This window comes from Rhea pennata, chromosome 4, assembly GCF_028389875.1.
Source record: "Rhea pennata isolate bPtePen1 chromosome 4, bPtePen1.pri, whole genome shotgun sequence".
NCBI lineage: Eukaryota > Metazoa > Chordata > Aves > Rheiformes > Rheidae > Rhea > Rhea pennata.
In genome coordinates, this window is record NC_084666.1 from 18,226,068 (window position 1) to 18,253,458 (window position 27,391).

Here is a 27,391-nt window from a genome sequence, read left to right on the forward strand (position 1 = left end):
CAGGTATCATCCCACAAGTGCCAACTAAGAGGAGGAGAATCATTTCCCTCAGCGTCCTAGTTGTTGTCAACACAGCCTGCCATGATTGTTGCTAATGAATAAAATTCTTTTAAAAATGTGACACAAATGAGGGGAAGTTTAGTCTGTACTATTTTCTCCATCTAGAAGCCCACAGTTGGCAATTCAGATGTAGGGAGAAAAACCCAAATTTGTGACTTTACCTTGCAAGAGAAATGACTTGAAGAATAATCTACTTTTAATATTACTGCTGAAGTGACACTTGGCAGAATTTAGAGTTTAAATCCTAAAACTGAAATACAAAAAATTGCTCCCAACTGGATTCTTGATCTGGGAGAAAAAGATGCGCAGAGAAGGTTCTTCAGAGAATGCAGTGGCACCTACTGTTTTGGAGGGTCTTTTTTTTTTTAATTCAGAGAGAGAGAGAGAGAGAGAGAGAGAGAAATTATTATATATATATGTGTGTGTGTGTGTGTGTATATATATATGTGTGTGTGGGTTTTTTAATTAAAGGTAGATTTTAAATCATCATGTTAATGATGATTTGCATAAACTTCCTTGATAATACAGTACTCATGCTGGATGTGCAACTTTCTCTTCTGCTGTCTAATCAATATTTAGCAGAGGATGGAACAGAATACACCAGCACTGTGGTAGAATTTTGATTCTTAACATACACTATATCATCTGATACCAAAAATATTAGGCAACAATGTCATGGTATCTCCTGCAAGCATATTGCCCCATGCTTTGCTTATCCCAGTCTTGCCTCACTTTGTACTGATGTATTGCACCTTTGCATCCACGCTGCTCCATGTTTTCCTTAACAACTAGGGGCCAGTGGGATTAAGCTTTAATGTTATGATATTGGTGTTGCTGTGATGCCCTTTTCACACTTACTGTAAAAGAGGTAAAACTTACATTGCCACTAAAGGCATAACTGAATTTTCTGTTAATCTTGGCTGGCTACGATTGGGTTTTTCTGGAGGTTCAATTTTATTCCCAGCCCAAGGCTAACGAATATTCTAGTTACTGGTTATTCTCAGATCACACTGTTAGAAGTCTGCTGTCTTTTCCTGTGTACAGTGCTGAGCCAAATGCATTGCTTGTTTAGGACATGATTTAATAATTTAGAATTCACATATTTCTCACCCTTATTCTGAGTCTCAATCTGAATTCAAATGCTAGTCTGTTCAGCCACCTGCACATCAGGTACACATCAAGACTTTTTAGAAGATGTCAGTATATTCAGAGCTCGTATAATGTTTTGAAGTCCAAATAGCTCCATATGTGAAATGGAGGAAGAAGTCCACTTCCCTAGTGACTCCTAAAACTCTACACCCAAACAGATCCATGACCTTGTGGTATTTAGGAAATCAGTTGGTTTTTTTCTGACTGTTTAAATAAAATATCATTTCAATGCTGGGCCAGAGTACTGAAGTTGTTTTGATTACAGGCTACCTTCCTAAAATTTGGCCTGCTGAATAAGGTTTCATTTCTGACAGAGCTATGGACATGCTTATGAAATATTAAAGTCATTAATGTTTTAAAACCAAGAGAAACACTTTGCTTTGAAGACAGATTTTAGATCAGAATTCTCTGGATGTGAATTGAGGGGTTTCTTGCAAGTCTTGTTTTTGGCATTTTAGCCACTGAGCCTAAAATAGGCAAATTATAAAAATCTATCTGAATGTTAGGATAATAAAGTCTAGGCAGCTGTGTGCAATCTGGTTTCATCTGCTAAAGCAAGTGCTGATTCTTATGCAAAACTGTTCGTGGTATCTGAATACACTGTAATGAAAAGTGAATCCTGTGCTTTTTACTAGGAAAAGTACTGAATTTTGTTGTGGTTTGTGTGATGTCTCACTGATTTCCCTACGAGAATACAAAGGAAACTCAGGTATAAGATTCTTTTGAACTGAGCTGATAAACTCCATTCTAGGAAGACTTGGATTCAATTTCATCTTTATATTTTACTTGGCTACGTCAAGTGCAGAGAATAATGAAAATCCTCTTTGAGGGTTTGAATGTTAAAGGAAGTAGACATTGACCAGTAAAGATGGTCAATGTCTAAGTCACGCATGCAAAAGTTACTTGAACTCTCAGAAGTCTTTAGGCACTAATATACCTGTGTTACTTTGGAAAGTGAGTCTACCTTTGTACCACTAAACAGGGTGACATACTCATATTCAGGGAACTCGCAAGATTAGTTGATATCTGGAGTAACTACTTAGAAGAAATGGTTCTATAGATACTAAAATTAATATTTAAATAAACCACTTTAGCAGAACTTTAGTGAGATTCATCATTAATATGATTTCCATACTACAATGGGGATAAATATATTGGTTCCCCACATTTATAGTTGTCTTGATGCAGTTTGTCATCTAGTTGGCTAAACTGCCTTATTTCTGTGAAGTCATACTGGTGTCACAGTATCTTTGCATTACATAATTTATAGATTGTTCTTTCTGTGTTCATGCCTCCTTTTCGTGGCATTCCCTTATTTGACTTCTTTTTGTTTTTTTCATTTCAGTAGTTACAGGTTTTACTAAATGTTAAATAATTTGTAGGGGGTGAAGCTATTGAATTACAGTATGTGTGTCTTAGAAGTATTTTTCTTCTTGCTTTTTACTTTTGGGGTAAAAGAAGAAGATTACTCACATGTATTACGTGTCAATGTGTCATAATCATATGTGTCAGTATTATATATATTAGAAAAATTAAATATGTATATATTGGAAGTGTTTTACAGGAAACATTTAAAAAATACAGTGAACTACATTGGCAAAATAAATTGTGCAAGTAGAAAAAAAGCACTTGACTTTCAAATGAAAGAATAATAGTAATAAATGATAATAGACACAGAAAACAAGCATGTTCAAACAAGTTTGATAAAAAATAAATTCTTGTGTGATTTTGGTACATCTTTCTCAGCTAATGCCTCTGAAATTACTGATTCCTCTTGAAATTCAGAGGGGAGTTAAGAAATAGGAAAATATAATTCAGTTCTCTTATAAAATATATAAAGAGAGGTTGAAAAAAAATAGTTGTTTCCAAGAATGCTATTGCAGGGATAAGTATTGTGTATTCTTTTGCCACGGAAAAGATTAGTGATATGAAATACAAAATACAACATGCTGAAACCAGAGGTTTTTCCAAATGTTTTACTAGTCAGGAAACCACAGCAGGGATCTAGAAAGGCTTTTGACTTTTTCTGATGACTTCTTAATCAGTGTTTATCATTAAGTTGATACACTAGCAGAATGTAATCATTTCTGAAGGAAAGAGAGACATGAAAGCTGCATGGTGCCTCTCTTACATTACACAACAAAATGCACTCAAGCCCTGAAGGACAAGGGAGGAAAGTAGACAGATTCGCTGAAATTGTTGTAACTTTGAAGTCAGCCTCTATGAATGAGTAAAGAAGGTTATTCTGTCAGTCATGTACATTTTTTTTTCTGTATGAGGATAGTAGTTTTCAAATGTATGCAGTGTCTCCTGTTAAGACCTTAAATACTTTTCTTTTGGGGTAACAAATTTTCTTTTTTTTTTCCCCTATCTTTTTTTAACTGTTAACTGGTGCATAGCATATGCTAGAAGGGAGGAAAATAGAAGTCACCAACATGTTTCTATAGTGTGGGATGTATCAGCAAGACTAATAAATAAGCAACATTTTAAAACAGAAATTTTCTTATTAGTTGAAAGCCCTTTGCTATGCATTAAAATTTTGAACAGCAGTAGTTCGAAAGTATATGAAATACCCAAGTGATACAGCAGATATAATTGCAAAAACTTACTTAATTCTCTTAAAAGGTTTTGAGTATGACAGCTGCTGTTGGGAATTTTTATGATCTTTGCGGGAACCACGTAGCCCAGGGTAATCTGCCGCAGCAGGATGGGAGGAGCAGAAAGGAAAAATCTTGTGAATACAGGGACTTTGAAAAGGGAGGCTGAGATACCACCTAGAGAAGACCCGACGTGGAGATGGGAGAAGATGACCATGAGGAGAGAGTGGGGAGATGGGAGGGATAAGGATGGGCCAGAGTTGCAGGTCCATGTCTGATCAACTTCCTTTCTTGGGGCTTTTTAATCATCTGAAAAGATGAAAAGAAATTCTCGGGGGGTGGGGGGGGAAAGCCTTTTAAGATGGAATTGAGTTTACTGTTCAATAACTTAGTGGTAGAGAAAAGCTTTATTTGTAGTATTATAGATTTTTTTATGTATGTTTCAGAAAGTCAGTGTGCTAAAAATAAATGATAAAACATAAGTGAAAATTGGAGAAGTAAGTATTGTTTTTGCTCTAGTACTCTTGTTTTGCCCCAGAATTTAGCACTCACACAACCTGATACCAGGAACCAGTCTTATGCAAAAAATTCAGGCTGCTTCAATACGTCATTATAGGAACATTATACCTTGAGGATACCATACTGATTGTAAAAATTCTGCCTAACTACTTGTTTAAAATATATACGTAGTGAATATATTTACCATAACACAAATACCGTAGATTCCTATTCAAACCCAGCATGTTATTTTCAAAGTTACATACCTTTTATTGCTTAAAAAATATGTATTTTTGCCAATTGTGCCTGATGAGATTCTGATCTTTTTATATCCTGGTCGTAATGTATGGCAAATCATCTAAAACACACAGAAGAGAGTACCTATCAGAGATAACAATTTATAAAATTAGGATGTATTTCTCCTCCTCTACTCCCAGGCTTCCCTCCCCCCAAACCCAACCCAACTAATTAGCTCAGTGCAGTGTAATTGTATTTAAAACTGTCTATTAAGATTTAGATGAAAACAACTCACCCTTCACTAAGACAGTGGTGGCAGTGATTCATTGAAGGAAGAAGTCCAAAAGTTTTCTGGTGCACCATAACCGCGGCCAGTCTGGTGGAAGAAATCTGCCTTTCAGTTCATGTAGGACAAGATTTGCTCAAGTGCTTTCTCTACTGTTAAAAGATTTTCCTTTGTGTATAATATGGATGATTTAGAAGACGCTGTGTCAGCACTGATTTATACATTGACAGCTAAGGATAATAAGATACGGGCAAACATACAGCTCACCCTTTTACAGATTAACCTGCAGACTGCATTAGGCAAATTTGATGGCATTAAAAGATTTTTCCAATTTGTCTGGAAACAATTTCTCTTTTGTATTGTGTCAAGGGTAACATTTCATGCCATTGTACTAATTTAAATAGCTTTGATAAATTGTTCAGGAGGTTGGAGAATTGTACTGTGTATATATTTTACCTCTTTAAAATAAAAAGACTATTAACTTAATTGTTAAGTGAAATTAATTAGTAAAGATGCAAGGAGCCTGAGAAAGTAGGCTTAAATATTCCAACACTGCAGCACTAGTGCTGTAATGTTGCACCAAAATGATTAAAGATCATATTCAGGAAATTACAGTTTGCATTTAGCTTTTAGTATACAGAAAGGCAGATGCTGTTATAGTTATCATAATAATGTGCTCCCGTGTAGCAGTAATTCAAATGAAAAATATGGATGAAACGAGAAGAACTTTATAAAAGTTGGTACATTTCCCTCAACGGTGGGTGTGATGATTTATTGATAAAGGAAAAGGTTATCATAGATTCACAAGAATCATACAAAATGCTTTCGTAAAAGCCTCATTAGCCTTCACAGCTAATATATAATTGGTGACAGAAAGGGCAGAGTTCATTTGTATTTTCTTCATTTTCTTAGTGTTGTTCACACACATTTTACTTATCATCTATTATGTGTTACCTATTACGTATTACCTAATACTGACAAGTTTCGAGCTTGGAGAAGATCTCCTGGTTGTTTAAAGGGGGGGGTGTATTACCTTGTTTTGCAAAGTTGTGCCCTGACTGAGACATTTAGCGCGTGGGGCAGTACTTATAGGAGAAGCCTATTATGAGCAGAGAAATTTGGATTTTGTATTTGGATGATTGTTAATTTTAGTAGAGCTTTTTTTTTTTTTTTAATTGTGCAGTATGTACTGTATATTAGTACATGTCTTGAATCGGAAAAGTAATAACATTCTTCAGAGAAACGTATGTAAATTTTTCATAACTTAATACTTTAAGATTAATAATGTATGGGATGGATTGCTGAGTTTTATTTCCAGAATTTGAGTGCTCTGTTGCAAAATCCTATCTGCATATAACGGCAGAGAACACAAAACCACGCAGAAAATCACGTACTGGAGGTTGCAGCAGAAGTACTCGTGTCATTTCCAGCAGCTTTAACGGGTATAGCTAACCACGAACGCAAATACCTTGGGCACTGTTATTTCTGCATTTAGAAATACTCTGGAAGGAGACGATGCCGCCTTGCGCCCGCGCGGACCCCTGGAAGTGGGCTCCGGCTCGCTCCCGCCGGGGCCGGTGGCATTAACATGCAGCTGGGCTGCTCTGATAAATGGATTCTGTTAGGTCACTGAGGGGATGCATGTGACATTAAGTGATTTACCGTCCTTTACCTTAATGAAATTGTTTCAGCAAGATGACGCTGAGAGCTTTTAATGGATAGCTTTTCCTGATGTAATGAAATTGCATTCCTTTGGCATTTAATATAAGGTGCAGTTATTATTTACTGGAGCATTCCCAGAGCTGCTGTTTTGCGCAGACAGTTCAGAACAAAAAGAGATTTCTGTGGCAGCATCCAGGCCAGAATGGTGTGCGACAGGCTCGAGCGGCTGAGCGCGTTCGCGGGAGCGCTGCAGCGAGCGTGGCCTGGCCGTGGAGACCCTTCGGGAGGCTGCCCCGCTTCTACAAATACCTTCCTAATCTGTTTAACAGGCAACTGGATTACAACCAGATCAGCTGTATTGAAGACGGGGCGTTCAGGGCTCTGCGCGACCTGGAAGTGCTGTAAGTATTCCTCGTATCTCTTACTTCTAGCAGGAGCTCGGTGTCAGGGGAGTACTAATATATAAGCTTATCTGCGAGCTGCAGCCTGGTGTCAGAACGGTCTGGTGAAAAGATGTCTTAAAATAATCCACTGCCATGTGCTGTAAAACGGTGAAAAATATGTGGAGAGACACAGGTATTCCTTTACTCAGCAAGAAAGCCATTGCACACAAATCAAAAAAAAAAAAAAAAAAAAAAAAAAAAAGGCAAATGATAAAAAGTGTAAGAAAAGAATGTGTTTTCTTTTAAAAAGAGGGGAGAGAAGTAATGAGTATTTTTGTGAATTATATGTCATTGTTGAAGTGCTGAACATTTTCAGTGTTGCCTTTGTAGTATAGTCAGACATAAATTTGATCCTTCAGCCTGAAGGAACAGTATGCTAAACGTACTAAATGTGTTTGACGTTTAAAAGGCACTTTTTTTTTTTTTTTTTTTTTTTACCCTCGCACTACCATTGTGTGTTTAGTCAAACGCGGTTTTATCGTTTTCAGTGTCACGTATGTGCTTACACGTTTATTACGCCGTATTTATGCCGTTGGTTAGGGATCTGTATCGCAGTGCTCTTTTGTACGCTCTTTCCTTCCCCCGCCCCATCCCCCGGTCTCGAAGTTGCAGGCGGCGAGGTTAAAGCTGACAAAACTGTCCGCAGCGACGGCCGGCCCGCGAGGAGCCGCGGCCCCGAGCGCGGCGTCCCCCGCGGGGGGGACCCGAGGCGCAGCTCGCGGCCCGGGGGCGCCTCCTCGCCGGGCCCGGGCGCGCCTCCTCGCCGGGCCCGGGCGCGCCTCCGCGCCGGGCCCGGGCGCGCCTCCTCGCCGGGCCCGGGCGCGCCTCCTCGCCGGGCCCGGGCGCGCCTCCTCGCCGGGCCCGGGCGCGCCTCCTCGCCGGGCCCGGGGGCGCCTCCTCGCCGGGCCCGGGCGCGCCTCCGCGCCGGGCCCGGGCGCGCCTCCTCGCCGGGCCCGGGCGCCGCGCCGCGGCCGCGGTCTCGCCGTGCCGCTCGCGGGCCGGGGAGCCCGGACGCGGCTGCGTGCGCCCCGGGGCGCTGCGTGCTGCTTCGGTTCACCCTCCGTAAATCACACCTTGAGAGGTGGGAGGGCGCTTTTCCTCCCCCCCTCCCCCTTTTTTAAGTTACTGAAGAAAAAAATAGCTTTTCTAGTAATAATATCTGTTTGTCCAAGAACGTAAGAATATGCCAGCTACTAGGGAGAACAGTTTTTTTTATTATTATTATGAAGCAGTAGTTGGTCTTACTTACGAGTGAATGAATCTGACAGCTGATTTTTTTTTTTCATTATAATCACAGAAGCAGCAAGTAACTTTTTGGTATAAACCTGTGTAAAAAATTTAGGTTCAATATTAAGTCTAATGGTTAAGTTTATGAAGTGTTGTTTATCTGTCAGTAAATGTGATGCTCTGTGAGATTTTTCATCTGTGGCACATACGGTCCAAACAGACGACAGAATAACTTTTTCAGTGATGGCTTAATTTGGTCATCATGGTTTTAATACAAACTTCCTTTACGGGCACGAGTATTGAACGTGTAGTTCAAAAAGATCAAACACCTTTTGCAGCTTTTAATGCCTGCGATTTTTAGTGCTCTAAAAAACTCATCCTTGCCAGTGAAAGTCAGTGGTAAAAAATTCACTTTGTCTTCAGTGAATACAAAAAGAAGAAAATAAAGCTTTGTAAAAATAACGGTACAATGAAAAGTTGGTCGTTACAGTTTTAGCACTATTCAGCACTACTAGCACTACTCAGAAGTGTAACTGGATGTTCGTTGTCTTGAATTATGTGATAAGAAGTGTTACAGAGGAAAATGCATTTTAAAAAATTTGAGATAGATATTTTGAACAGTATGGAAAAATATGCATCTAAAGCAACTTCTTTTCAAATATTTAAAGAGTGAAAGATACATAGATTAGACCATAATTTATATGCACTGAGTAGTTTATAAGACTGTGTATTTTTTCATTTAGATTTAATCTAACTAAGCAACGAAAGTGTACCTTGCTTCAAAATATAAATGTAAAATATAAATATTATAAAACTTCCCAGTCACTGGCAAAGTCTTAGCCTGCAGTTACAGTTTGAAGTAATTACCAAAGTAACAGGTCATATATTGGGAAAATTGTTGCAGAATCTTAGAGGCTATTAGTATTAAAGATTTAAAAATCAACCCGAAATCTGAAAGATAAAAGCAATCACAGATACAGTCCTCTCTTCTTGTGAATTCTCTAGCAGTTTTCTATGAAATACTATTTTTCCCTTTTCTCTTTCTTTTAAGAGAAAACCAGCTATCCTGGGGAGGTAGTGACTGTGGGAAAATATATAGTGCTGCCATATTAAAAAAATAAAAGCTTCTGAAAAATTCAAAATCGTCTTTTAGTTATCACACTCTTTGCAATAGTATGTTCCATTAAGGAATTACTTCTTTTGTTGATTACAAATCTGTACTCCAGACAAATGTTGTGGTCATCAGATAGAAATAGTTATGGTTTGATCAACTAAGTATCCCTTACTACTACTACTAGTGTTTTTCTGTGCCGTCACAGAACTCAATTCATAAATTATACACAATATGAATACAGGCCAAATGAGGGAAGATACAAAGGGTAAGTCAAACATCAAACACCTGCAACTGAAAAATAAAAATTTTGTAGAAATCCTTTCTTTAGATAGATAAAAGCCATGGAAGTATGTACTGATTTCTCTTCCATTCATTGAAAAGATATGATTTTAAAACCTCTTAAGAAGTCATGCAGGAAGAACTATGGGCACTGCCATTTTCCATTCGGACTTTGTAACAGAATCCTACAAAAATCTACTGGTTGTCATTTGTTCACTAAGACAACTTTTGTGGATTTATCCACTTAGCCATTTTTACTGTTTCATTTTTACTCTGTTTTTAAAGAGGGCATGATTCCACCCATCTTCTTTTCCTTTTGATTATTCTCCTCTTTCTTATGTATGCCATGAGAGCATACGAGAAGATGACTTGTGCACAATGAAAAAACATTTAGGACTCGGAAAGAGTAAGCGCACTAAGGTAAAATGCAGCACACTGCGCCAGTAATTAACTACTTGGTTAATGTGGAGGTATAAAGCCTGAATCTATTTAGGGTACTCTGAATTTACCTTTTTCTGTTTCAGGATTGCCGAGTACTTAAAGATTTATTCACAGATAAAGATTCAAAGATTTATTGAACACAAATTGCACTTTTTGTTTTAAAAATAAAGCAAAATACTTTCTTCTTCAAAAGAGACGGATTTGTTCAGTGGGAGTTATTATTTGTGTTATACACTTAAACTCAAGAGAACATTCTCTATCCTCTTCTCATGAGCAACCTCTAAGTCAAAACTGTAAATTATATCACTCGTTTCCTTGTTCTCAAGTCAGGCTTGTTTGCATTTTATATGCAGCCTAAAGATAATAATTAACTGTAGGATCGTTCATAAAGTTTTGTGATCTTTACAAATATCATTTGCTGTGTATGATGGTTCCTTGCTAGCCAACAATGTATTGACTTAGATTTGTTCCTACTTCCTATCTGAGGTTCTGGACACATTATCTAACATTTAGTACTCTGCGAAAGTATTAAGATTCCTGACTCCTTCCATCGTGCAGAAGGACGCCTATTGTTCGTGCAGCTCTGCATCATCTGTAGCAATTCTGTTCATCAGGGTGATGTTCTTAGCTTTAATACCATAGATGTTCTCCACATCTGTGGAAACTCCCTTCGAGTGCTTCCAGTGGCTCCTTGAGTCATATAGGTCACCGGGGACTCAAATTACACAGCATTAGTAATGGAACCGTCAAACCTTTAACAGAGATTGAATTTGGAGCCTAAGTAGATCCCAAAGCATGTTTTTTTTCCTGTTATCCATCCTAAAAAGCAGTCTGCTGTGTTCTTCATTGGCTACGGGATTTTTTTAAAAAAAACATAGTAAACATGATATAAATAACTATAGCATGTTAATATGCTTCTTCTTGATTTTACAGCACCCTCAACAATAACAACATCACTCGACTATCCGTGGCAAGTTTCAATCATATGCCCAAACTCAGAACTTTGTAAGTAATTCCACTGAAACTAGGTGTCGCTGTCATCAGTTCAGTGTGTTCAGCGTACCAGTTTTTCTCTGCCACATTTTGTAGGTGGTTTTTAAATATGTATATAGGCAGGGAAGGTAAAAACTCATTTAAAAAAATACTGCGGTTGGTGTCATGTGGTTGTGACATCCCTATATGTGCGCATGGCAGATAATTCTGAAACATAAAACCTTTCAAAAAAAACTGTGACCTTAAAGCTAGTGCACAGGGCTCTGGAGATGAAGAAGCAGTTGCATCGTTTTCCATCCAGTATTCAGGTTGTGGGATGGTGATGTCTACATTAATGTTTTCAAGGTCTTTTCCCAACTCAGTTTTCCATACAGCTACATTCATTCTGACCAAAAAGATGGGGGAGTAGAGGAGGTTTCTCCTTTGTATGTTAGAGCTGCATAGAGAAAAAATTGATGTTTTTTGAAAGTCAAAAATTTGTTTTACTTTGAGCTATTGAATGGGTCACATTTCATTTAGGAGCATGGAAGAATCTTTGATTGGCTGTCAGATGTGATAAATGGGAAATCTTTATGCTTTTATTACTGTACTGCTAGCAGACCTAATTAAACTAAACTGGCTCCCCAACATTCTTTGTAACACAAAATTATAGCATTATCCGGTAGAGCTATTATAATTAAGGTTGTGTCAGCATTTACAATAAGGTCTCCATTTTTAGAGGTTATGACTTTCACAGACGTACTCTTCAGGCTACTAAAACAAACAGGGAAAAGGGTGGGTATGCAAGTGATGCAATTTTGTATTACATTTTCTTTCTTTTGTATTTTATGTGGGACTAAGGAAGAGTGTATATTGTGTTAACTAACAAAGCGAGAATACTTCCAGATTTAGTCTAGAGATTCTGTTTCAAATAGGATTTCCAGTGGAGTGGGAATCAAAAAAGAAAAAGGGATATTTCTATCACAATTCAAGAGTAGCTTTTATTGTTAAAGAACTAACTTTAGAAAGAAGCCTGTCCATTTTCTTTTATGCTCGTGGGGTTACACAACTATTTTGAAAGCAGTTAGGGTTATTCACCTCAGTTAACATAACGTCCTTAACTGAAGAAATTTCACACAGGTGAGTAGTTCTATTGATTTCATAACAATATTGCAACTATTCTTGCCTGAACAAATACAGTATTTTTTATATTGTGTTGGCCATTGGCTTTTGGTGGCCTCATTTATACTTTCAGAATAGAATCTCGTTCCATTCTTTCAGGTCTGAGATTTGAAAACATGAGTATCTATCTGTTCTTCCTTCCAACCTTCAAATACAGTTTATATTTTGAACAATGAATTAGTGAATCATGCAGCAAGTTTTGTTACTATTTATGGGATTTTTTTTGGAATATTACTTTAGAAGCAAAAGAAAATGGACTGTAACATGGCTGTATGGCTGTACATAGCTGTACACAGCCCATTTGCAGTCAGAATATGCTTGTATAACTGTATTTTCAATGGCATTAGTTCTGATTTGCAATGGTGTTCTTGCCTACAGCTGGACACAGATTGTACTGAATGAGTTTGCTGTTTTGTGAGCTATATTTACAAAGCACCCACAGAAGCGTCAGTAGGGGAAATATATATTGCCTTCAATATTCATTTTTAGTGATTTTTTTTTAAAGGATGAAATAGTTAAAATATCTTGCTTATGTTGGTTTGTTACACATTTTGTGTTCCTTTAAAGATTTTTTATGGATTAATTAGACCTCTTGTCTGTGTTCTGATTTGCTTGCACTTTCCAGTTATTTAGTTAGGATTGCGCATATCAGCTGAAAAGAACCACAGTGACATTTCTCTGTTTTGGATGATTCTGAGTAAGGATTTGATTTATAGCTGTGAGTGTCTTTTTCTATAACTTCAGAAAATGTAAGAGCCAGAGAAAAGTAATTTACCTAATTTAGTGAATACATTCATCTCATATTTTGTCAATGGCAAAGTGCTTTTTGCCACTTGGCAAGAAGCCATGGTTTTGTGTTGGTTGCTGCCAGCAGAGAGGCGACTTGCTTATTCCATCGCCTGCTGCCATTTGGTCTTTTAATTTCAAGCATTACTTAGAACGTAGGTTCTTAGGAGCCAGAAGCAGCTAATCCCCCTTTCTATGATGAAACAAAAAGAGAGGAAATCAGCAAAAAAATGTGAAAGAAGATGTTTTATATTGAGTTATTACACTGTCTTGTTCAGCAGAAAATGAATATGACCTGTTAAAGGAATTTTGCAAGAAAAGGCTATTTCTATAGAAATTAATAATGGCCAACTTTCAGATAAGTCTAATTGGAAACCAAATCTTTTATTAATTTTTTTTCTGACAGTATGTTATCACTGTAGGGCGATTTAGTTTTGACATTTTTGTCTTATTCACTGCATGAACACATCTGGACCAAAGAATTCCACAGCAGCTTTCAAGCTCCTGTGTATTTACTACTTCCTTTTAGAAAAGAGAAAAGAAACTATAGATAAATTATTGTATTGGTTAGCCTTTATTTCTTTAATGAATTAGACCACTGCTTCTACAGCTTTACGTATTGGCATTTAACTCTCAAACTTTCAATGAAAGATGTGAAAAATTGATTCCTCATTAGCAACTTTTTATTGGTAAATCTTCATAGTTTGTTGCCCAAGGGCACGGGTTTGGTCGATTTTGTGTTTGTTCTTCCTAATTTAAGTGCATTGACGTGCTTCTTCCCGTTCAGCCGACTTCACTCCAACAACCTCTACTGCGACTGCCACCTGGCCTGGCTCTCGGACTGGCTGCGGCAGCGGCCCCGCGTGGGGCTCTACACCCAGTGCATGGGCCCGTCCCACCTCCGCGGGCACAACGTGGCCGAGGTTCAGAAACGGGAGTTTGTCTGCAGCGGTAAGGGAAGCAAGCTGTCGCCCCGAGTCCGGCTGGGAATGCTCGTAGCAGCAGCCCAGCGCGGATCGCTGGCGCTCGGTGCTGCGCCGTCCCGCTAGCCTTCCAGCTTTTGTATAACCTACGTGCTAATTCTTATTAAAAAAGAAACTAATCCCCTTTTTTACCAGCGTTTGTCTCTTGAGCAGGGGTGCCTCTGTTCTTAAAAATTTTGTGTAAATGATGCATTCACACAGAAAACGTAGCCTTCTACAAATACGGTTATGGGGGAGGGATATGGAAAATGGAATAAAAGGAGTACTAATTGAGAACACGAGGCATTTTATAATAAGGCCTGCTTTTCTAACTTTGCAGGCTGTTGAGGGGCTTCTTGTTTTTTTGTTTTTCTACAGTTTAAATAATATTCTGGATCCCCAAATAACTTTCCAAATGTTAGTGGTATGCTTTAATGTATCAGGTTATTTTCTGGTATGAAATAATGAAAACTAACAGTTCATTACTAATCACATTTTCTCTATTCATTTTTTTTCCTTTATTCATATCTTCTAGATGAGGAAGAAGGCAAGTTTATCTTTCTTATTCAAATATTACTATTCTTACATGGAAATTTTTCTGTAAATTGACTACTGATTCAAGTTTCATGAAAAACATTCAAAAATAGCTAGAATATAGCTATCTGTATTTTCAGTGGTTCAGCAGAGTTGTTTCCACTTGTTGATTTTTACATATCCACAAAAACCCTCTTGCATATGCCAGATTTTGCACAAATGCAGAGATCTATTCCTTCAAAACAATTTTATGCAGAGTACAATGTTCTGTCCTTATTAAACAGCCTTTAGCATCAAAATTTAAGGCACTGCCATGTTAGCAATAACATCTGTTATTAGCATTAATTCTGCCTTTACACACAGTTAAAAGGGTTTCCAGGAAGATCACTTCATATGTGTTTTTTGTAAGTGATACAGTTGTCAAGTTCAGTTGTCAATAACAGATTTATAACTTGGTGATTATAGTGGTGATTTTAAAGAGGGAGAACAACCATGTTTTATCCCAGCACTCTATTTCTGTTTAATAATAGCAGACCAAGTATTTTCTGATTGTTAGAATAAAAAGAAGAATATAGGTTATTAGTTTGGCAGCTGTTTGTGCCATTATAACACATACATAAATTTGAAATCAAATTATTATATTATAAACTACTATCCCAAAAGCATAACTTTTTTCAGTAGGGTAATTTTAAAACTTGATCAACAGTTACTTCAAGTTGTAAGTAGGAACAAACTAGCCACAGCAAGTTTGAAGTGCTCTTATTCATATTATCATTGTAACTTTTTAATGTTAGAATATAATATTGAGCATGGTGAGAGAAATCTTAGAATCAAGTTATGGTTTCAGAGTTAAGAAGTCATTTTCTAACAGCTGCAAAATTGTCTCTATCTTTTTTAACTAATGAAAGAGAGTTTCATACCTTTCTCAATCTAAGTCAATGCAATAATGAGTGCACTGCTGAATGTATTAGAAAATGTGTGATCTGTCCATTTCCAGGGATGTGTAATAGGACGTTTACTTTTTAAAACATTTCTAAATGTGAAATCAGTTCATTCAAATGTGATTATAAATGCTGACTTCAACAAAAAACACAAAAACCTTAGGAAAAAAATCTGTAAATTGGGTAAATTAGCTTAATATGACCATTAACATGTGGGAGGAAGAAATCTGCTGAGCTGACACAGAGAGGAGAAAATATGAGCTGTGAAGTCAAAGCTTCTGTTTATTTGTGTGTGGTTTGGTAGAAAGGTCATAATTCCAAAATTGCCTGTAAGTGATAGATACACTAAAGGACAATACTCAAATTAAGTATTTATGATATAGGACATCACTAGTAAGAGCAGAGTTTCTGTGTTTGTGGCAAAGTTCACTCATTTCTGTTGACAATCATTTTTAATACTACAGAGAATTCTGAAAGCTAAATAAATCAGTTTTTTAAATAAAAACTGATTTAAATCTGATTTAAACTATTTAAATAAATAGTTTTTTAAAACCACAAAATAAAGAAAATGTACCTGAGAAATGGCCTGCACTTTGAGTACATTTAATTTTCCCCGAATACTCTTCATTAACAAGGTAATTCTGAATGTGAGTTGTTAAAGAAGCTGAGAAATGATGAAAGGGCTACCAGGTAGATAAGCATTTTTCTTTCATTATTGTGTCAACATGTTGCTATTATTTGGGTATTTTAATTAATGCAGTGCAAGGGAGCTGATCAGCTGAAATGTTTATAAGCTCTGCCTTCTGCTTTTCAAGGGAAGTGTAAAATGTGATGTTTCACTGTTGAAATAAATTGGACTTCTGTTTGACAGTATTGTGTAGTTTTAGGAGAAATGCTTTTCTTTTCCAGGTCATCAGTCTTTCATGGCTCCCTCCTGCAGTGTCTTGCATTGCCCTACTGCATGCACCTGTAGTAACAACATTGTGGATTGTCGTGGGAAAGGCCTTACTGAAATCCCAACAAACCTTCCAGAAACCATTACTGAAATGTGCGTAATCTGATTTTTTTTTTTCTTTTTCCAATGAGCTTGTAGAAAGCAGTTTTTCCTGTGTGTTCATTTTGTAATTCTTATAAGTCAATGCCTTATATAGGGTGAGCCTTTTCAAATATAAATTCAATTGCAGAAATAAAAGGAGTATGCAAGTATATTAAAATATTTGTGCAGCCTTCTAGATCCTTTATTTTAGTTTATTTTATATGTACTAATCACAGACTGCATTATGAGATGATTTTAAAAGAGTTCATAAATACTGGCCTTTCTGGATACAGTAGAAGGAGAGCTTTCCAGCACCGGCAGGGACTCAGCAATATGAGCATCTTCTCCAGGGGCAGGAGAGGCAGTGTTTTGAAGGGAAGCTGGGAGCTCACTTCAGGGAAATAATGGGAATAGTGCCTGATGCAGCAGGGCAGATGAGCCAACCTGGTAAGAAGGATCTTGAGTCAGTATTTGGATAGAAGTCAATGAATTAGGGAGAGTATTCAGAAGAAAAAAACTTTTGAGCGTCGTGATAGATGCTGTTGTTCAAGAGAGGTAATAATAAGAACAGAAAGTATCTTGGACATTCATGTATTTGTTGTATGTGACAGTCGTCTTGAAAATTTGAAAACAGGCACCACAATGAGATTTTAAAAAACAAAGTAAACTCTTATGGTTTTAAGGCACTCTCATGACTTTTTGACATCTGACCTGTGATTTTGAACTTTACAAGGTTGGAACAACTGTGATTTCTTCTTAGGATCTGAATAATAATCGTAAATTTTTCAGTTCATTATTGTTGATGTTAAGACTGACCTAGAGGATCCTGCCAGACCCCTGGTTCATTCATTTGGCTGTATAATAAGGACATTTCTTCTACCCTTCACCTTTCTCGAAAGAGAACCCCCGACTTGCAGATAAAGGCACTATTGCAGAAAATCCATGCACAGTGCCTGTTTTCATTATTTAACGAGCTGTGTGCTGGTTTATTTTACTTGCATGCTTACACCTGTGTACATAGAGAAAGGGAAGACTATCACAGGAAAGAAGTAGGAAGCATGTCTCAAACACTGCCCGCTGCGTTTCTGCTGCCATGCAGCTAGCCAGCGAATGCTGGTTACGGCTGCTGGAAGCCTGACTCTGGCATTGCGAGCTTCTATACCTACACGGTTTAGTGGAGGTGCATGCTAACGTCTGCGTTCCCTTAAGACGTTAGGTGCTAGAGATTGCAAGGGTCTTCCTGAATCTTTAAGAGTCATCACTCACAAAGCAATTATATGATGTAGGAGTTACTAGTTTACCCTGAACTCACTGTTAAAAGAAATGAGCTTCAGGCAAAAACAAATAGAGTTTACAGGAAAGTAAATGCCACACTTGTGCTGTTTATGAAGTTCTAGGTGAGAGACAGCAAAAGGCAAGCAAGAAAATAAAAGCCTGATCTGCTTTTTTCAGTGAGTTTTTTTGTTTTTTTTTTTTTTTCTGTCTTTTTCTGAGATGTTGCAGAAGGTCACCTAATCCTCAGGACTGAGAAAGGGACTCAGTCGCAGTGCACACCTTACATTTTCAGGAGAGACTTCTGGGCTGGGGAAGTATGCCACTGGGTTTTGTAGCTGATAATCACCTTTGAGGTCTTGCTATTCTTATTTCTGTCTCACCTCTCCCCACCTCAAGAGCTTCTAAATCTTTAGCTCAGGAAAGTGCTTCATCATCTCTTTCACTAAAGTATTCAGTGTACTTCCTACTTCAGAAATATTGATGTGTTTTAAGCATGGACTGGCATGATTTTCAGCTATTTATTGGCCTGGAGAGTAAAAGCAACTGTTACATAACAACTACTCCAGCATTTGGCTGAACACTTAACAGATTGCTAACCACTGAAAGTTTCCTGCTAGACTAGGCAGTGTTCAAATCTTAGTGAGACCTTTTCACATTCTGAGCTCTGTATTCCATAAAAATAAAAATAGATGCATATGTGTGTGTGCATATGAGTGCATATGGTATCTACACTACAAATACTGTATTATACATAATTTATAGTAATATAATATAAACTATATGTATACTATGTATATGTATACTATAGCTAGCCTATAAGTACTGGCTTAAAAAAAAAAAGGCAGGTCCCAGTATTTAGCACAGTTAAATAGCAATATTCATGTCATAAGACCATATACACACATATTTATTCAAACTCAATGCAAAAAAGGGTAGGACATTATAAAGCCAAATTTTAAGAACTATTTTAATTTAAACACATATATAGCAGTGAATGCCATAATGACAAGAAAAGTATACTTCAATGATTGACTTAGTTTTGAAGTAAATATGTGGACTGAGAAATTATTTGAGGCATTTGAGTAGGATGCAGTTACCAAACAGTGTCAGCAAAAGTTTAAATTGATAGAAAAGCAAGGAGACAAATATATAGAAGAAAGGGACATGGAAGGCTCTGAAAGTGAGGGATAAGGTCAGTGGAAAAGTCAGAGTAGAGGATTTTGTGAGTATTTCAAGAGAATGACATATCTTTGCTGATTTGCTGCCAACAGGTTGAAAAGGAGGAGCGATTTTGGCAACTATGCTTATTTTAATTGTTGTATCAGGAAAGTCTTACATTTACTTCACCAGCTGCTTTAATATGGAAAATAATTAATGATGGCTCTTATATTATCATTATAGGTGGCAAGTATATCTACCATCTTAGCAGCAGAAGAGAGAGAAAGAGAGAAAAGAGGTTGGAGAACATAAGAGTAAAATAAAGTTTAATCTGTATTAGATTGAGAGAAGCATAGGGATAGTCAAACTGGATCAAATTGGTAGTCCACCCTGGCCAGTGGCCTGCATCAGTTTTCTGTGGTGAATGTTTTGGAAGCAGCAAGGAAATGATTTCTGAAGTAAAATACCAAGTAAAAATACCAGATTCTGAAAGGTTTCAGAAAAAGTTTTTCTTCAGAAAATCTGATCTGCTTTAGACCATACCATGTTCTAATCTTGATGTTATCTTAAGCTAATAAACTTATGGTAGGAGTCAAAAGATATGATTCCAGTTTTAAAAACAGTCTTTTTAAATTTCATTAGTTTTCCTTTGTCTTTGTAGTGGGAGGGAAAATGCATTAAGGTTAATAATTTATCCTGTCATCTCTTCTAGAGAAGAGATGATTTTGCATTCATCTCTTCTCTAAACTAAATATTCCAAGTCTGTTCAGTCTTTTTCAATGACAAAACCTTCCATGTCTTAATCAATCTCCTCCCTTGTCTCTGAACTATGTTTTCTTCCTTTTTTTCCTTTTTGACCTGGAATGACCAGAGTTGAATACAATATTCCAGATGACAGTGAACCATGAGTTTGTACAATGGAATTTTAGTTTTCTTTCATTTGCCTTACACGCCCTAATTCTTACTTGCTTTCCTTAACTGCCAATACACATTGCACCATGTTTTCCAATGAACTGTCCACGAAGAATCCAAGGTCTTTTTTCTTAGCTATTACAGTTTCTTCAGAAATCAGAAATTATTTATAGACATAATCCTACTATTCCATTCATATACGTGTTGTTTTACATTTCTTAACATTGAATCCAGTCATTTTTTTAAGCACCTCTGTGAACAACTTCAGTCACCTATGTTCTTAACTGACATTCCTATATTAAGGTTATCATACAATAAAAGAGTTCCAACTTTCATTTGTTTAGAAGTGCGTAGCAACTTTCTTGTAGCAATTCTTTACAAATGATTAGATTAGAATTCCATAAAATTATCTGTTTTTTCACTTTTTTTTTTAATGTGAAACTGTTGTTTGGTATGACAAAATGGTAACCGCCAGTAAGCATTTGAAGAGATGGGATTGTGCTGTTGCAGCAGCATTGAGAGCACATAGGAGCTGCTGGACACGAGGCAGAAGGGTGTAATGAGCATTGCATTTCCACCTCCGTTACACAGCTCCCACGCACATAGCTTTATTATCTCATACACCATTTTAAGCACATATTTTGGCAGGAGTTCCTCCGTTCTCAAGGAGAGACAGAGAGAGAACTGAGCTGAATCCCTGTTGTTTTCTGAAGTACTTAAACGGCCAAATTATTATCTACTTAGTGTTTTTATGATACCACCATCACAAGATTCTACTGCACACCATTGGAAAATTGGCATCATACTTTTACTTTACATGTACCAGATGTTCTTGATGTTTTTTTTTCAGTATTTTTTCATATATGTCAGACTTCTCTGCATTTTCAATTGAACATTGTCATCTGGTTTTCTAAACATACTTCATTGACAGGAACATTTGAAAAACCTGTAATATTTTTTAATTCTCTTAGTCTGTACAAGCTTCTCTGCTCCACAGTGGTAGTATTTATCAGCTGTATATAGTCTGTATGTAGTTGTATTTGTACAGAGTCCGGTGCTTGGTTCTGCCAACCCATTATGTCATACTGCAGCCAACCTGATGGTCCACTGACACCTCTGGAGTGTCTTTACTATCTTTCGTCTTTCCTGCGTTGTGTCTTGTGTGAATAGTCAATTCCTTTGAGGCTGAAGCTAAACTTTGTTTTCACTCCTCCTTTATAGAGTTACTTAAAACTTGACAGCTAACTTTTGTGAGATTTTATTTCTGCATCCACTTCTGCCTCTTAATTATTTGTGCAAAAGTTTGCTCTTCATAGGAACAAAATTCTTACTTGTTTTTGAAGAAGGTTCGTAATCCAATCATTTTATCTTGTGGCTCTTGTAATGTTTTTTTGATATTTTTCCATGCACTCCACCCATTTCCTCCATCCTTTCTCTCACTGGGAAGTCTGACCCCATTCAGCTCCTCAGGACCTTGTGAAGCACTGATTTCTTCTTTGCCTGATACAAACTTCCTGTAGATAAAACATTGTCTGATCTGCTGCTGCACTCAAATACTTTGCATTCATTACCTTGTCCATCAATCTGAAGGAATGCTGTGTGAAATCTAAGTGGCATTAATCATAATGTTGTTACTCCTCTCTATCCTTTGATTTGCATAGTTATAATATAGGTTTGAACTTTTGTAGATTTCATGTTGATAATTATATGCCTTTTTCCTCAGGATATGATGAACTAACCTGGTATCTAAATACTGTACTAAAAACCTCTTTCAATGGAGCATTTAATTACTCAAGTGTTGAACATTGATAATTTTCATTTGTGTAAAATTTAGATATCAATGCTCTGTGTTAGCTCTTTGGGAAAAGTAAAAGAAAAGATTTTTTGTGTAGACTCTAGGACTGATCTCATAGGTTCACACTGCTTAATTTCTGCTGGACAGTGATTTTGGGATGTCATTTTAATACAGTAGAACTATGCTATCTTGTCTGCTGGCAGCTAGCAGAGCTGGCAAGACAGGATATATGTGCATGCACAGCACTGCAGCCACCCTGTTTGATGCAATAGCTTAGTCTGTTGCTGAAAGTGGCATCCGAAACGGTTTAGGAATGAAGACTCACTTCATGATGGTGGTGGAGGAGAGCAGAGCTGGCTGTTGACAGCTTGGTGTAGTTAGATTCCCCGGTGACCATCAGGGCTCCAGGTTTTGCTGCGCTCGACTGTTACCGAAGTCAGTGGGCTAAAACAAGCCATTTGCATCAAGCCAAGTCAGTTTTAGGGCAGTGCATGATATGCCAAGTGCCTCTAGGGAGGATGCCTTCAGTAACTGTACTGCTTATCTCCAGGTAACTGCGAGTGCAAAGGAGAATGGTGGCCCTTTCTTTTTTCCTTCTGGTAGGATAAAGGTTAGAGCAAAATTAAGTATTCAAGATCTCAGTAAATGTAATTCTATTTAACCTACTGATAGGTGCTCTCACAATGATACAGAGTAAGTGACAGGCTCTAATTTCAAAAAAGAGGCCAAAAGCCATTAATGAGCTGAACTACCTAATGAAAATGTTCTTCCTACGTTCTTCTGATTTTCTCTTCTCTTCTGTGGCTTGAAGTACCAAGCAATTCTAAAACCTCTTTCCTTACTGTAATGTTACGAATAAAGAAAAAAATAAATTTGCCATAAATGGTTGAGAGGGTGGTACTTTAATCAGAAAAGAATGATCTGCTCTGATGAGCACAGCTTTGTATAAATGATTATTTAAGCAATCAGGTATGGAATTAAATTGACTTTTCTTCATTTTTGTTTACACAAAAACCATTCAAGTAATCAAAGGAAGGATTTAATTGATTTTACTTCTTTTATAACAAGGTTAGCAGTCACTACAATGGTATTTTTGCAGGAAGGTTTGCTGGTGGGGAGGTTGACTGGTGGGTTTCCACTGTCAGCTAAGCATTTTATGTAATTTGTAAATTGTATAAACAATTTTAGTCTTTGGAAGGGACAGAAAAGACTCTCAAACACATAATATATGAAATGAAAAAGCATCCAGGAGTCAGCAATTCTAACAGTTCACCTTCATTACACAGTGAAGTGAAAAGTCTGTGAATTCTTGGTTACTATGACCTTAAAGATAAAGCTCTTTCTACCGAATAGAGCTTGGTAATGTTTGAATACCAAAAAATGGAAACTGTGTAGTTGTTCCATGGTAACTTTATTTATATTTCCCTTGTCAGTTCCTAATTTGTCCCATCCGTCTTGTCTCATCTTCCTAGTTTTTACTGTTTTTCTTCATATTTTTATCTTCTTCTAACTCATTCTATATCACATGCTTTTTTTGGCATATATCTATCAATTAAAGATTGTGTGTTAGGTACTTAACTACATCTTTGTGAGCGCTATAGTGTTAAGCAGGATTAAAAACGCTTTGAGATTGGTTCTCATAATCGTACTCGAATTATATTAAGGGAGAAGAGAAAAAAAAGAAAGGAGGGGAAAGGAGAGCTCGCAGAAACAAGGTCTGAGATAACTGAACTTGGCGAATACAGTTTAACTAAGAGAGGGTGAAGAGTGACCTGATCACACTGCATACATTGGGGAACTGCTTTTTGTAAATTCACAATTTTATGTGAGACTGTGAGCTCTATATATGTACCTTTTCCAAGCTCAGCTTGGCATCAATACAGTTTTACCATTTCTGTTGTCTTTTAAAATTCATCCTTGGCTAAAACTCCAGAATAAAGCCTTAACAATAAATGGTTATTGTGCAATGAAATGCAAAAATGCATAGCAGTATGCTTCTGAGAGTGACCATTTACAGAAAAAAAAAGTCACTTAGAGTGGATTTAGGCCTATTTTTTGAGGGCAGTTCAAAGGAATCACATAACAGGAAAACTAAAACAGGGGAAGAGGCAGTTTTCTCTGTCTATTTTTAGCAGCTCAAGTTGTGATTCAACTATCTACACTACCCTGATAGAAACGAAAGCAAACCTTGCCCGTTCACAGCTTGGAAGGAATGGGTATGATCTCTGAGGGGGGTGATACAGTAAATTAAGAGACGTTATAAAGGATGAAGGCCATTATTTTCTAATATCTACATTTATTTTCGCTTTGTGCCATACATCAAAACAATGATGTTTTTAGGAATCCTATGCAGAATCTGTTAGCTTATGTATATATATCATAGCTTTTAAATAGTTAAGCTGTCAAACAGAGGTCTTGCATATCCAGTGATGTTCTGGAAAGGTTTGTCAAGTTAATTTCTATACATCCTTACATACGCACACATATACAGTCATTTGTCTTGTTTCACTATATATTGTTAAGATTTTTAGTAGGTTGAAGGTTCTAGGATATCTAGGATATCTAGGTTGATGTGGTTCTATTACACATCTTCGTTTGCCTAAAAATTATATTAGCCTTCCTCTGCTTCAGTGCTAAATAGATGGATCCCCTCAAGTCTCTCACTATAAAATGTTTTTCAGTCTTTTAGCTATAATTATGACTCTTTTTAAAACTTGTCTAATTCATTGTAATATTTTTTTTTTCAATTTTTGACACCAGGATTGTGTATAATACTACCAATGTATGCAGGTGCCAAATGAGAAAAAAGATGTCTACTTACGGTTTAAAAAAATGAATTGTTATTCAATTGCTTATGAATAACAATCCATACTTAAGGTGGTAGGAAGCCAGGGAATGTGCCAGTATATCAATTTAAATTTTCAGAAACTGCTCAGATAAAATAAAAAATATTTCAAGATATATAATTACATATCCTGTGGGGAAGTGGCCGTCTGCTAAATACCCCTTTGACAAGTTTATATAATCCAGCTCATTCTCATCCCTTAATCTAATGTTTCAAACTTGAGCAACTTCATATAGCTGCCATTTTTTAAAAATTAACATTTTTCACAAATCTCTTCTTCCCTCCCCCCAAAATTACAAATGTCCTAGATGTAAAGTAGCCCAGAACAGGCACTATGGTTTTAAGACTAATTTCTAGTAATACATTGGACTTGATGCTCAAATTTTTTACAACTGAATTGAGGAGGTTTCCAATTTTCAGTTAAATTTACAGCTTTCCTTCTGTTTTCCTTAAAAGTTACAGCATTTTTATGTCCAGAAGCTTATATCAAATGAGATTACATCATTTTCAGAGGTTCTAAAAAATGTATTGTTATGGGCTTTTCCTTTCCCTAGATGTTTGTTTCAGAGAATTCACAGGAGTAGGGCTTTACTTATGGAGGAGGACCAAAAAAAAGACCCAAATAAAATGAAAATATCTGGTTCATAAAGCTGACACGAACATAAAATTTTAGTACCGATATACACAGTGACTGAACTGTTTCTTGTTCTGCCACTTTTGAAAGTCTGTTGTCATTTCAATCAGTTCTTGTGTCATTTGGTCAGACGTTGTCTACTCATTCTCTGTACCTCGGTCAGCCATCTAGTGCGTGTGCAGCCCTCACTGAACATCGACCGTGCAAGCATCTGTATCAAGCTCGAAGTGAAACGGAGCAGGGCCGTTCCCCAGCCCCAAGAGCAGGCGCTCCAGTTGGCTGCATGCCTGCTCTTGGGAGCTCCCGTCTGCCCTGGGACAGGGTGGTCTCATCCCACTTGCCGGTAGCCGGGGTCCTCAGTCCACGCCACCTCCCTTACTTGCCCATTTGTTGTCCAAGAGAGATCATGATGGCCCAGGCCAAAACCATGCCGGGGCGCTCAGGGCTGTGTTTGCTCATGCGAATGTAGATGTGAGCTTCATGAGTCTTTGCATAATTGTAAATCTAATGCCAGTTCATAATTTTACTAGAAAGGGACTATGGCTGGGCACTGCCTATCAAAATCCGTGGAATCAGTCTGTGAATCCAGTCCTTTCTACATACTTGGGGTTTTTTCAGTTGTCAGACTGGCACACCAAAGCAGTATTTATGCTCATTGCGATACGCAACAAAACATCTTGCTCTTTTGTTGGAAACGTAAAAATTTGATAGAATTTTAATATCTCTCAATTTGTGCATACAATAGTTAATTACAAGAGCATGGGGGAAAAAAAGCATCACCTGCTAGGCAATATATTGAATAAACGTGGAACACGCAAATGAAAATTCGGCAAAGGAATCTGCTGAGGTACATGGCTTCTTTACCTTAGTACGTTTAATGTGCCAACCCAGATTTCATTAAATTACTGCTACCTTTGCCACTTCAACTGTGATTATTTCATAGGCAAAACTTACAATATATTCCCTTTGACTATTTTAAAAATAGCTGCTTTTGCTAATTTGACAGCTAATACTATCTGCTTAGCAAAAAACAAGAGAGAGAAGTAATTTGTCATGGTCAAATATCTTCCTAATCCATAAACTACCAGGAAATCATGTGGCTTTGTATCCTTTTCTTTTTTAGCTTTAACTTCAGTTGGTAAATGTAGTGATTTCTGTATGTAGAATGCTTAATCTGTTCTTTATTAGCATGTGTTTTATGCTGTCATTGTTCAAATCTTTGGCCGTCTTCATACCCTTGTGTCCTGTCTTAAAAACTAATTTAAATTTAGAGGGCACAGGATAATTTCGACAGTCAGGAGAATGCAAAGACACAGCACAGCAACTGGACAAGAAGCATGTGTTCTGAAAGGACAAGGAGGGGGTCTTTCTGTGTGAAACCTTATATGCATAATATTGGCCAGCATACTGAGCACCAGAGATGCAGATTCAGACCTTGAATTAAATCTCAAAATTCTGGGGCATCCCGCAGGGGAAGTGGAGCCGTGGCAGGTTATTCTGTCTTGAGGGCAGCAGTCAAAAGGAACTGTTTATGGCCCTTAGGCACTTGCTTTTTTGCCAAAAACTGGGGAGTAACCGCAGTGTTAGCTTCCCGAAACGCTGTGGGTAAGCAGAGCCAGACTGAGCACCATTCCACCACGCCAGGGTTTGTTCCTGTTCCTGATGATGGGCTGTTGAAGTGGGGACAGCTCCTTTAAGGACCCCTTTACACTCCATCAAGGGAAAGAGAAGTCATGTGTGGAGGAAGTGTATGTTTTATACAGCGTGAAAGGAAGCTGGAGAAGGCCCATCTAGCTCTTCCAGAAAAAACTCTCTGAGATCTCTGACAGCTGTGGCATGCTCCAGAGATGTTACTACTCTTAAATTTTATTTCTACATATGATTCTTCACTACTGATAACGTTTCCTCAGCAATAATGTAAGTGAAGTTACCGAAAAAGAAACTGTAGATATTGATGTTTCTCTATTTTGTGTTTCATCACCAGTCAATGAAATGCTGTCTTCATTATGTAAATGTCGCTAAATGCATCATCATGCAAGCAGCAAAAGTTTTTGAAAAGCGTTCTCAGTTAAAGTATTTCATTTACATTTTTGTAAGAAATTGATGATGTGTAAGTTTATGCAACATTAACAGATAAGGACTCTTGCCTGACCCTCTTTCTTGCAAAGCAGTGTGATTCCTGAGCTTCTGTTTCTATTCAGTGAAAAAAGTTCAGTGAAAACACTATAGCAGGATTGCATCTATTTTTTTGTGAAATTAATATGGTTACTCTGAACAGTTACAGTAGCTTTTGCAGCACAACAGCTCTTATCATGAATAGGCTAATTAGAGAGGCTTTAGTTTGACTTTGGGTAACTTAGGCAAAT

The 27,391-nt window shown here is 37.3% G+C and overlaps 1 protein-coding gene across 1 annotated transcript in view; it reads left to right on the plus strand.

The window, feature by feature from the left end:
- SLIT2 (slit guidance ligand 2) overlaps window positions 1–27,391 on the plus strand; it is a 250,364-nt gene that overhangs the window by 151,093 nt on the left and 71,880 nt on the right. Inside the window, exons 6-9 of the mRNA XM_062575387.1 lie at window positions 6,819–6,890; window positions 10,927–10,998; window positions 13,721–13,884; window positions 16,280–16,418. Coding sequence (XP_062431371.1) covers window positions 6,819–6,890; window positions 10,927–10,998; window positions 13,721–13,884; window positions 16,280–16,418 — 447 coding nt within the window. The remainder of the gene's footprint in view (window positions 1–6,818; window positions 6,891–10,926; window positions 10,999–13,720; window positions 13,885–16,279; window positions 16,419–27,391) is intronic.